We start from the raw sequence: 12,441 nt of genomic DNA, 5'->3' as shown, positions 1-12,441 counted from the left end.
TTTACTTTTACTTTGCCCAGGTGTTTACCTCAAGCAGAATCTCTGCTGGCCAGTTTCCTCCTCTACTGAAGTACTCTGTGTCTTCTCTCTCAAACTACCTAATTAACTGTCAAGTTACAGTCCACCTGTATCTGTCTGTAAAGGTTCTGCTCCTGTTCCAGTCTAGAAGCTGACAATACTTTAAAATACTGGCAAAGACAATAGGGCATACCATGAAAATGATCAAGTTTCAAGCAGTAACAACAGAAGGAATAATTATTCTCAGTTACTGTTTGTTGGGTTTTTTTTATTCAGTCATGTTGTTTATGCTTCTTAGGCTATTGAGTACCTCTTAGGGTAGCCAGTTGCAGCTTCAACATATATACATTAAGAACTTCCATAGTAGACTTTGAGTTCATTCACAAAACTGACAACTTGTTTTGTTCCTAGACAAATCTCAAGGAGAGATTCAGCTAAGCTTTTAAAATGTTAAATACTCAGACAAAATATAATCAAGGATTCTTCAGTTTACAGACAGTTGCAGAAAGAAAATGCACACATTTCTGAGTTGGCACAATAAAACCAAAATATATTGCTGTAGAAGAAAATGTTCATGCCAAGAAGAAATGTTCATGCCAAGAAATCTGTTAAGTTACAACACTAAAACTATAAAACAAATATGGCCAGACATGGATTTTATCATTCTTAACCACACTTTACCTAACTTATTACTGAATGCCTTAATAGAAAAAGTTGGGTGATTTTAAGCAGGGAATATCTTTGCATCCCTTATTTCACATATATAATTCAAATGTGACATTGTTCAGTAAAGTATCTGTGAAATGGAAAATATCTTCCAAAACTCTAGTTTCACTGGAGCAACAGGGTGATTGGGGAGGGTCACATACCTACTTTCTAAAAAGGAATCAGCTATCAGAGTTCCTTCATTGAAGAACATGAGAAGGGTATTTAAGTCTTTATCCAATTATTATTGTATTTTCACCTGCCAAGATCGTTTCAGTGATTATCAACCATCACTAAACTAAACCATGCTTGTATATTCTCCACTGCTGAGATGTTCTAGCATGGAGCTCTACCTAAAGAACACGAAAGAATTGTAAGACTTACTAAAGCTTGCTGCAGTTCTATTGGACCTGAAATATAAGAACCATTTATATGGCAAATATGGAACATGAGGTAGCAATTCTTGGTATTCCATTTGGTAATTACTTGAGACTAACAATAAACCTACTGTGTTTTCTTTCAGAATCACTAGAAGACAAATGTCAAAAAATGGCATGCGAATGTGACCGTGAAGCTGCCAAATGTTTTTCTAAAGCTCCCTATCATACAAAACACCTTTTATGGCCAGACTTTATGTGTGGTGAGATTCAGCCTTTGTGTACGCACTAGATACACAACATCAGTCTTCATGAAATAAACTCTGTATGTATTTAGATCTAAATTACTTTTTTTTTTTTGAGTCACAACAGTGACAACAAATGATTTTCCCCCTTTTTGATCCTCCCTCTGCCACCTCAGCCTCTCCACTCTAGAATGGTGGAAGTAAACAAGTATCCTCTAATTTACGTTCTACACTGCACAGACTAAAAGGAAGGTCATCAGTTCTGTGTAAGTTCTTACTGACTACATAAGAAATCTGAGTTTTTTGAGTAACTGATTTAAAATTAATTCTGTTTATATTCAGATTCATAGATTTTTCAGACTCGTTACATCATTCACTGTAAACTCCACTGGCTGTAAGATAAAAATCAAACTATTGTACTAACATTTACCTAAATGTTTGTTAACTTTGAACTGACCATTAAGAAAGGCATGCAGTGACAGTGCCAGCATGAAGACCTCTCTCATCTACATTAAATACTTATTATAAAGCCTAACTGAACTTGTGTCTCATTTACCTTAGTCCTACATGAATTAAAAATCCTAATTCTTTTTTTCTAGTATTTACTTTTTAAATACAATTTTCTAAGAAGTTCATTTCATATGGTTCCAGCTTCTTACTCTATGTGCACCTCGAGTTTCCTGTGGGCACAGGGAGAAGTTCCACAATTTCATTAAAAACTTCAGAGCCAGATTTAAAAGTGCAAATACAAACCATCACCAAGACAGATGAATGCAAAAAGCAGCAGTGACTGGGATCAACTGCCTTCTCCATGTTTGAACAGCATGACTTTGTGAAGTTCAGAAGTGTGTATACCTCATAAGGATGTACAGAGGTTTCAGCTAGGGTCACTTTGTAGTTTTTCTCTTACGAAGAGAAATCAGTAAGATGAACTGATGAATAATACACTTTTTCATAACTGCTCATTTTAACTGTTCAAGAACCAGGAGTGGTTTATGTCTACTTTTATACACCTCAACGTAAACATGCAGGGCTACACAAATTTGCAGAAGTCATAGGTAATGACAAGTACTTCAATATGAATAAAACCAAAACACATCTTTGGGAAGGATGAAGATTTCAGAAGAGATCTTTAATCTTTAAAAATATTCATATGCAAATTTAAAATTCATATTAGTGATACAAATGAGGAAAAAAACCCCAAACACAACAAAACCAACCAATCAAAAAAAAAATCAAACCAATGGTGAATGCAAGAGGACAAAGCTCTTAAAAAAAAAAAAAAAAAATCTAACTTTTGCTTCTGTCAAAAACCATACACTAACAAATGGCAATTCTGATTACACAAAATAAACTTTCCAGTCAGTATTTGCTCACAGATCTAGATACACACATTATACTGCAGTAAGATGTGTCAGGTCACTTTCCCAAACTAATCCTTTTTTAAGAGATAACCCTGAATTTAAGAATTAACAACAGACTTCAAGAGGAGAGCATTAAAGAAACTACTGATGAAGTCTAACTGATCTGGATCACCACATTTTCCAGAGGACAAGAAAACTCAAGCAGTCTTTGCCTTCAACAGCAGGAATTTTAGAATTCCCTCCTGTGAGACTACATATTTGACAGTCACATCTTTACACAGAAAGCTGAAAACACTGAAGTACTTTCAGTATCAAGCCTATCCAGGAAGAGCATTCCTTTGGCATACTAAAGTTGAAGAACACACAGTAACTCTTCAGAAAACTCTCATTTTAAGGCAAGCTTGAAAATAACTGGAATGCTCAAGATGAAATAGGTAAGTTTGATCTGATGTAAAATAGAGTGACATGACTGTTTGAGTTTTATATGGCTAAATCAGGAATGTAATTATTTCCCCCCCCCATAGAAGATTACTATTGGATAATAAAGCCCATCCTCTGATTTGGAATCAGCCGGTTTAAGAGTAACTTACGTTAGGGCTTTTTTTTGGTACGTTTAAATTAACATAATCCACCACTTTCACTGCCACATATATAAAGAAGAAAAGCAAAGTTCATTTCAAGTCCATTTTTACGAGCTAAACAGCTCAAAAGTTCCAATACCATTCATTGCACTTATGTCTCATGATGCCTTACTTCTTTAACCACCTGATCAATGTTTGTAATTGGGTTAAAATACAACGCCCAGTAAAACAAACAATTGCAGACAAACTGAGGAATGAAAGGCCAAAAAATGGCAACAAAAAGACCCTGGGTTAAGGCTTTCCAGAAATGTCTCCACATTCTGTGAGGAATAGTCCTGTGAAAAAGGAAAGAGAGAGGCTTAGAGGAACTTTTTATTTTGCTTTTACCCATTCAAAGAAAAGCTGGAATGCGCTGCAGCTGCAAGTTATTTAGCCCTTGCTCGGGTACCCATAAAACACCATTTTGCATTCCAGAAAAAGCTTTCTTAAAATACAGTAATACTAGATTTTGTATAAGGAAGTATTAAAATCAATATTCAGACCACAAAGCACAGCAAGTTAAAGTGGTTGATCCCAGATTATTTCCATGCATCCCACTCTCTTTCGAACATGCTCTGCCCCCTAGCTGCTGGCGCAGGAGGTGAAAACCCAGTATACAACAAGAGTTTCTCCTTTGCCAGCTCTAAAAAACTGTAACAGCAACTCTGAAGTAACATTAATAGCTTGAATTAAAGCTAAAGCAGTAACTGAAAACAGAAATTCTGATCACCTATCAGAAATAATATCAGTGTAATGAATTTAATCATGATCCTGAGGACTCATCCTTTAATAACTATAACGCACGCGTTTAACGACAAAATTCATATATACTTAGTTCTCAGCTGACATATAATACCAGTGACCATAAAAGGCAACTCTCAAGGTAAGAGTTAATATTTACCCAATGGTTAAGAACATGCTTATTACCATTACTGTATTTGCTACATCTGATCACTAAAACCAGTTAATAAGAAGCCCTTTCGAGTATTCAAAGAAGTATAGTCAAGAGTGAGTACTAGTGTATGTGCGGATTCAGACTCACATGTTCTTATTAACCTCAGAGTTGTGGTTAGACACTGTCATTTCAGTGGGTAACTGTCAAATTACAAGACTCTTACTTTCTATTTATAAGGCCACGTACTTTCTACCCTTGTAAACAAGCTCAGTAAGACTTACTTCAATTCTCTTCTTGACCAGAGCCTCCAAAAGGAGAATAATTCCAGAACAGAGAGCAACATAGCATTTACAATTATAAATCTTGATGTCCAGTAGTGCACATCCAGCCAGTCCCAAGCAAATTCAGCTATCAACTGGTATGGCAAAAATAAATACTTTACAATGAATTCTCTCCACTGTTTCCAGGAAGGATCTTGAAGGTCCTGTAAATGAAGATAAAAAGACTATTAATCAATTTCATATTAAACAGATATAATACTGACTTATTTCCACTACAGTTTTGTTGAAAAAACTGTTTTTTCATACACTGAAAGCAGTAATTTCAATGTATGAAATACCTTCTGGTAGATAATACTATAACCCTGTAATTTTCATTAGATAAGAATGAAACACCACAGACAGCCAGACTTTACAATGCCATTTGCTAAAATACAGATATTTTGAGTGAACAGCCTTTCTACAGTTACATGAATGTCAAAAAAAAAAAAAAAAAAACCAATAAAAAAATCAGTTTCATAGATATAAAGTCTTAAGAGCCTTACATAAGTCTTACTAAAAGGTAATGGTCACAACACTGGTGATCACATGCAATAAAGTCAAGGAATCATTTACATTATTTTTTCTTTAAAATTGTATTGTACAGAGATGAAATGGTGCATAATTATATCGTGTGTTTTTATGCTGCTATCTTAAAATGCTTATAACTAAAGCAAGTGATATATTTAATGTTTTGAACACTTACTATTAGTTTTGTGACAGTATCTTCATATATGTCTTCTTGTGTGGGGCAAATTGTGTGGATAAAAGGTAGGAAAGCTTCTGTGTAATCAAACAAATACAGGTATAACATACTGAGTCTTGGAGAACTCTTCAGTGCATACAGAAGAAAAAGTGACTTTCCTGGATTTACTGCCTGAAAGATATCAAATTATTGTTTCAAACAATGAAAAGATAAAATGAAAGGGATGTGCCAGCTCTTAAGATTTTTCTGACAATCATTTTTCAAAGGATCGTTTTTCAAATACAACAGTTCAGCAAACTGAGCTGTTTTCACGAAGATGATTCTACTATCTTAACATTCCTCCTGGCTTTAACAGAATTTTCATTTAAAGATATTTTAAAAATACTTAACATACATGACAGGCTTTAGATAAAATTTACCTTATATTCCCAAAGGTTCTGTGGTGGTTTAACACCTAAAGCTTTCACACGTTCCAGTTCCGCCACAATAGCTTTCCTGTGGTTACTGTTCTCTATACTGTAAGGCTCTTTTGTGAAATCCTCCTCTGTCAGTGTTAGGAGGAGTCTACAAAAGCAGAATAATTCAGAAGGTAAGCAGTGACTCTTCACCAAAAAGATACAACCACAAATTAGCCATTATATACTGAAACAATAAGTGACTGATAGAACACATCACCTTTACATTCCATTACACTCCATATCAAGTGTCGTAAATCAACTGCATCTCAAGAGCCTGTGTTTTAGATATCCCTCATGTTTTTTCTTGCCTGCTTTCAACATGCAAAATTATCAGCTTGTTGGCTGGCTCTGAACACAATTCTTCAGTACTTCAGATATTGAGTCAGGTCTGCTGAAATCAAACCCAGAACTCTTCAGTGGAATGCAACAATGCATATAAAATTTGTATATTTTCACAAGAAAGAAAAGGTGGAGAGGTGGATAATATATCAGAATTCTACTTTCAGTACAATCTGCATTGTCAGCATTTAAAGTAGTTTGTACAAAATTTTCAGTTACCTTGCTTATTACCTGCTACTAAAGTTTTTAACTACAAGTGTTAAAACTTGCCTGGAATTTTACTCCTGATACATCGACAGAATAGTCCCTCAATCTATAGAGGAAAGTATGGTCATTTCATAGTGTACCATCCCTAACAAAAGCTCTCCAGTAGTCCAATCAAATAAATGATAGGTGTTCTTCACAATCAGGCCTCTTACCTTCCATTCACTTTCTCCAGCAGAAATCTTTCTTTATAATGTGAAGCCCATGGGCCCAGCTGCTCTAGCCAAATTATCACTTCCTTAGCAGTCCATTTAGCAACAGGCTTGTGGACAAGATGATCTTCTTCAAATTCTCTGCTGCTCCAGTGATATCCAAGTAGAACTACCTATAGGTAGATTAAAAAATAAATAAATAAAAAGAGAGATATCCTTTACCTACAAAGCAAATATACTAATGATACAAATAAACAAGCATTAAGTGGCTTGACATATAGAATCTTCCATTTGATGGACCCTAGAATATTCAGGTTACTCAGACAACCCTGAATGCTACCTTATTTACTCCGTTCAGCTGAGGTCTGTTCTGTGCTGATGATGTTTTGTATGTGAATGTAATTTAAGTATACCAGATTGCATGCTTAATGAAGTAAATATGGAAAACCAACCAGATGAAACTTACTGCTACACAAGTTAAAGCTGTCAGAACGCCTGAGAAAAACCCTCCTCCTTGAGGATTAATTCTTCCTGTGTTCCGAACTGTAGGCATCTGGTCATTCCCATATTTTTGGAAGGTTGCTAAGCTGCGTGCTACATCACTGTTTTGTAGAATATCTTCTTTTCTTTGTTCAACGGCATCAGAAAATAGCTTTTCAATAACATCCCTAATGGGAAAAATATTTGTCACTGTACTATAACCACTGAGGCTTAATATTCAGAAAAGGGACATATTTGGTGGGTTTTGTTTTCCAGCCTCTACTTAAGACTGTCATCTCTGAAAGCAAGAAAACATTAATTATTAATACTTAGCAGACTTAAATCAATTATTTCCAAACAACATTCTTCTTAGCTTCTAAAGATAGAGGAAATTAAAATATAGCATTAAAAAAAATCCTTCTTTCTTATATAAACTAGGACTGCGTGTGCCACTGGCAAGCTCTGCTTATTCAAAAATGCTAAGTAAAAGACAACATAAAATCCTACCATCAATCCTACAATCTATTTACTAAAATATTACTAACCTAAGAGAAAGTATTATTAACACAAGAACTTGTGGGTAATTCATGACAGCAAATCGGTATTTCTGGCTTTGTTCTGCAATCAGATCACATTTCTTCCCATAGATAATTCCTATTACAGAAGTAAATACACAATTATCAAAGATCACTCTAACTTAGAATTATTAGGAAACAACCAGCTATATATAAAAGATGCAAATGTCTCAATACCAAATAAGGATCCCTTCTCTCCATCACCTCCCAAAAATCAGGATAAAATAAAAAAAAAACAAACCCAAAGCCCCAGACACAGCCAACCATCCCACCCCTCAGTTCCATGCAGAAAAGTGTGCTTGAACAAATCAGTACAGGTGCAGAACATGAGAAACTTCAGGATTTACATCTCTGTGACAGTCTGGATTACCACTAAACTACGAAAACGTGCAGCAAACTCAAGAAACCAGACAATGAGTTCTGGGGGTTTCAGAAATCCAGAAATGGCACAGCACACTCACCTAAACAGGATGTTGACTTTGGGGAATCCTTCCCATTTCTCTCTGCATTCAGGACATTCATTCTTCTTGGACGACACCCACCACAAAGCTAGGCAATGTCTACAGAAACTGTGCCCACAGTTCAGGGTGGTGGGATTGACCATAATGTCATAACAGCAGTGGCAAAGGAACTCACTCACGGATATCCGCCGACTGCCCTCAGGAGCAGCACGTGTTTCAGCCTCTGCCCTCTCTGTTTCACCTTGCAAAGTCTCATCTTCTTCCATCTTCTTTTATGCCTTATGCAAACACAAAGCTCTCTTAGATCTTCAAAACAGGTAAGGAATTACTTCCGCAAAGCAACAAGATAAACCTCCTTAAGAAAGATTAGAATTGCAAAGCAGTATAATTTATCATTGTCATTCTTTTGTTGCTCTGATGGTTTTAAATAACTAACTTAGCTCTCCCAAAAATAAAACATGACCTTCAACCTTTGCAACAACATATTCATTGCAAGCTACAATCAAAATCAGATTCTACATGTAAACAGCAGGGCTCAATCTCCCTATATTTCCTGTGTTACAGAACGCATGAAAGTGAAACAAAAAAACTATGATTCAGATGACTTTCAACAGTTATTTTTAAGCAAAGTTTTAGTAAAAGACACTAATCAAAAGAAGTATCATTAAAAAATACCATCAGAGAATAAAAAAACACCAGTATACATAATTTACTTCATCACTATTCTTTCCAAGCACATAGAATAAAACATTACTCACAAAGGTCAATGCTGGACATCACTGAGCAATGTTAAGAAAAATATATAAAAAAAGCGATCCACAAAGTCATACATTACAGCATTATAAGGGATTGATCTGCTTCCATCTCAGTGAAGGACTGAACTTTGTATCACTTTACCGGTAATTACTCTTTGCTAGTATTACAGAAAATGTACAAGTTAGAAGAGTTTAAGATTGTTCTAAGCTTACCAAACTATTAAACCTGCCTGACGTTCCTCTTATATTCTCTGAGACTGCTGAACCTAGTTTCTTAAGAAAAACTCTGATCCAGATCATGTACTCATCGGTCACGGTACGTTAGAAGCTATCAAAAACTACAATTTTCTCCTCTGGCACTACCAAACCAAAATATTTATACACTCCACCACGTGGCTTCTGCTTAGTACTAAGTTACCATCTTTCCACCCAGATCAAGCACAGAGAGGTAAATATGCAAACTGGTAACGAATAAACATAAAAAAAAAAAAAAAAAAAAAACAAGCAGTACAGAAATACAAACTGATAGTGCAACCATGATCCCCAGACTGCTAAGTCAGTCTTTTCCCAGTAAAGCAAAGATTGCTGGCTTTCCAAGACAAACCTGAAACATCAGTTAAAATAAGATTAAAAACAAAACCAAAACCCCCAAGGTTTGGCACCCAAAACATCATTCTGGTTTTCCTGGAATAAAGAAGTAAAGGAATTTCTGTGGGTGAAAAAGTTATCTCACCAGTCTCTGCACCAAATCAAGTCAGAAGTAGAAGGCTCACCGGCCCCTATCCTGCCTCCCCTTTCCAGCCTCGGCCCTCTCCCTCCAAAGCTCCGATGTTTCGGACCGGCACCAGTCTCTTCCTGCCCCCCAGAACAAACCGGGTCCACGGCGGAGGCGTCACCAGCCCACCCCTATCCCCCAAGCGCCACGGCTCGGGCACCCCCGAGGCCGAAAGCGGGAGTGGAGGCTCCGCGGGCCCAGTCCGGCCTCAGCCCCACCACCCGCAGCGAAGGCGCCGCGCCGGAGCGTGCCGTGCCCCAGCGCCCGACTCACCCGCTGGCTACCAGGGCCCGCACACAAGGGAAGGGCCGTGCTGCTGCGTCCGGCCCCCACCGCCCCTCCGCTGGCGACGGTGGCGCAGCTCCCGCGGCTCGTCCCAGCACCCCGCGGGAAGCCGCAGCGGGCATCGTCCCGCCGGACGGATTTGCCTTCCTGCGCCCTCCCCGCCCCGGGCTGCGGAGAGAAACTGCACAGGCCCTTTGGTGGCTGCGGAGGGAGGGGGTGCTGGTGGGGTGGAATTTAACGCCGCGGTTTGCCCTTGTGCTGGGCGGCGGCACCAAGCTTACCGACTCATACAGTGTAAGCACAGCCCGCTACGGTTTTACCTGCAAGCGCCGTGTTTCAAAGCTTTTAAAATCACCAGACTGGAACACTACTGTACACAATTTTTTCTTAATACGCTCACTTCCACATGCGCGAGAGCATACGTCTGCTGAATGTATGCCTACGCACCCAGATGACCTTCCTTCACAGCAACTTTGTTCAGCTTTTGTTTTACAAGTTAAAGTCTCATCTCAGAAGTCAATGAGACTTTCAGACGCTAGCTTGGTTGCAGTGCTACCACGCACTGCACCAGGTTGGTTCGCACAGTCTATTTTTACCACATGGACGTATATCTATATATACACACATCCACAATTACTTATTATCTGTCTGTTCCCTTACTGCATTTCTTTTTGACAAGAGCCCAAAGAAAATGGAGTGATTAAGTAGAGATGTATTTTTTTCCCACTGTGCAACATTTTCTGAAAGTTTTTGTTCATGGGATACAAGCTGACAGTCCAGTTCCATTTCAATTATCAAACCCAAATAACAAACCGTTTAATTATTCCAGCCTATTTCAATAAATAAACCAATAGTCTCTCATTGTTTCCTCTCCCATATTATCCAGATTTCTCCAGAATACAATTATTACTGTGCTAACCCATACGCAGTTGTGGTGCTCTTTGCTTTAGAACTACCCTAATCAGATTTCTTACGAGACAGAAGAACACATAGCTGAAAAGTTCACCAACTTCCTATCAACACGGAATAAATAGGCATTTATGCTCAAGTGTACATGCCATTTCAAGACTTTTTTGTAGTTTTAAATATTTGAAATCCCAATCAGCTAATCCTTAAACTACTCTAGCATGAAAGTATTAAACCTCTTCTAGATCAGAGGAGGTTACCCTAGACCTAGATGAAAATGTGGTCCAAAATATTTAGGTCTTATTCTAGAATCTAGGGGGTTGGTACTTTTATTGGTGTGTTTTCACTTAGCTTCACATTCAGTGCTCAGTGAAGTAGCAGAACATACAGAAGTGTTTGATACAGGCTGCGCTGCAGGCTACATGATGTTGTGGAGATGCAGACTTTTTGTTCTAGTTTTTAAAACTTAAAAGCAATGTAGCCTTGTAACTAGCTGTGTGTATTGCCCTCTCCCAAGAGCAGCCAGTAACATGGAAAGCAGCCAACCTTTTCTGCTGCAACTTTAAAAATTGAGAGATTTTAAGAACTCTGATTTACAAACTAGTTTGTATATCATAAGTGTAGTTAAGTTACAGTTTGCAAACCTTAAGTGCAGCTGCTTTAATATATACATGGAAGGGAACCAAGCAAGTACTTTGATAAGGCAAAAAAAAAAATTTCTGAAACTAAATGAAAGTGAAGATGTATGCCTTCTGAAACACTTATTGACATAAAGAATTGCAAGCAGAAAACTAATTAGGGAAAATACACAGTAATAGGGATTTTAGGCTTCAGCTGATTTACTGCAAACATCTCTACTACTACTTTAACTAACCTCTTACTTAGCACCATTTAATCATATAGATGATTTCCTGGAAAAGCCTGTAGAATTAAATTGCTTATACTTTAAAGGGACAAAAAACTAACTCTTGAAGAATCTTGAGCAGCTTTCTCTCCTCAGTCATGCTTAATTCTGTATATTCTATTCTATATAGAAATTACTTCCAAATTACTGTAGGATTTTCCATTTGTTTTTATTCTTCCGGAATTCTGGAGGAAATTCTTCACCTGCTGTTTGAACTCTCAACCCACAGCCACATACACTGAACTCTGCATGCTGTCCTTGCCCACAACTGCTCTTTCTGCTCCTACGCAACACCTCATCTCTTGGGCCGTTGTTCCCTTCCAAAGCACACGTGCGCAGACATCTTGCTGGGCACCAAGCCTTTTAGTTATTCTGCAATGTCGTGTCGAAGTGATGGGTTTATCATTTTAACAGGAACATAAACGCTTCTTCCGTAATAAGCCTACAAGTTCTCTGGGACGATCCACTATTAAGGCACAACCACCGCAAGTTCTACATTATACTCCTGGTATGTTCTCACACACTTATCCCCTCTTTCTTGCTGGTGCTAGTTCTGCCTTTCTGGTCTGAAAAACCAAGAATGTGTTTTCCGACGTATAGCATTTCAAAACACCCCCCAAAAGAGCAGCTCTGTCAGAAATCCTTTTCCGCCAGCAGCCCCCTTACAGCTTCTCCGCTTAGCGGCGAGGGCAGGCCACTTTTCAGGCCTCAGAGTTGGCTGCTGCATTGGCCCCAGGTCTACTGCCACTCACCCATCGGTGCGAAAACGACCCTACAGCCTCCGTACCCAGACACAGCGAAGCAAACCCTGAACCCCTCCTACAAAACGCCAAGGACCGC

At 38.1% G+C, this 12,441-nt stretch overlaps 2 protein-coding genes across 9 annotated transcripts in view; one reads left to right on the top strand and one right to left on the bottom strand.

Moving 5' to 3' along the window:
• Positions 1–1,871, top strand: part of PLA2G10 (phospholipase A2 group X) — a 12,170-nt gene extending 10,299 nt beyond the window's left edge. Inside the window, exon 4 of the mRNA XM_065683812.1 lies at positions 1,247–1,871. Within this exon, the coding sequence (XP_065539884.1) occupies positions 1,247–1,392 (146 nt within the window). The 3' untranslated portion in view covers positions 1,393–1,871. The remainder of the gene's footprint in view (positions 1–1,246) is intronic.
• Positions 1–12,441, bottom strand: part of BFAR (bifunctional apoptosis regulator) — a 22,704-nt gene extending 10,263 nt beyond the window's left edge. For 2 of the 8 annotated variants that reach the window (XM_065683807.1, XM_065683808.1), the window contains exons 1-7: positions 9,780–10,087; positions 7,977–8,254; positions 6,927–7,128; positions 6,464–6,633; positions 5,667–5,811; positions 5,248–5,418; positions 4,506–4,708 (exon numbers count right to left, since the gene is read on the bottom strand). In XM_065683807.1, coding sequence (XP_065539879.1) covers positions 4,506–4,708; positions 5,248–5,418; positions 5,667–5,811; positions 6,464–6,633; positions 6,927–7,128; positions 7,977–8,242 — 1,157 coding nt within the window. In that variant the 5' untranslated portion in view covers positions 8,243–8,254; positions 9,780–10,087. Of the gene's footprint in view, positions 1–2,456; positions 3,626–4,505; positions 4,709–5,247; positions 5,419–5,666; positions 5,812–6,463; positions 6,634–6,926; positions 7,129–7,485; positions 7,595–7,976; positions 8,255–9,464; positions 9,717–9,779; positions 10,088–10,111; positions 10,216–12,353 lie in introns of those variants that run through there. The other 6 variants (XM_065683805.1, XM_065683802.1, XM_065683804.1 and 3 more) reach the window with 6 other exon arrangements.

Source organism: Lathamus discolor, chromosome 6, assembly GCF_037157495.1.
Source record: "Lathamus discolor isolate bLatDis1 chromosome 6, bLatDis1.hap1, whole genome shotgun sequence".
In the NCBI taxonomy this organism is placed as follows: Eukaryota; Metazoa; Chordata; class Aves; order Psittaciformes; family Psittacidae; genus Lathamus; species Lathamus discolor.
Note: the sequence above shows the minus strand (reverse complement) of the source record. Positions and strands in the feature narration are given on the sequence as shown.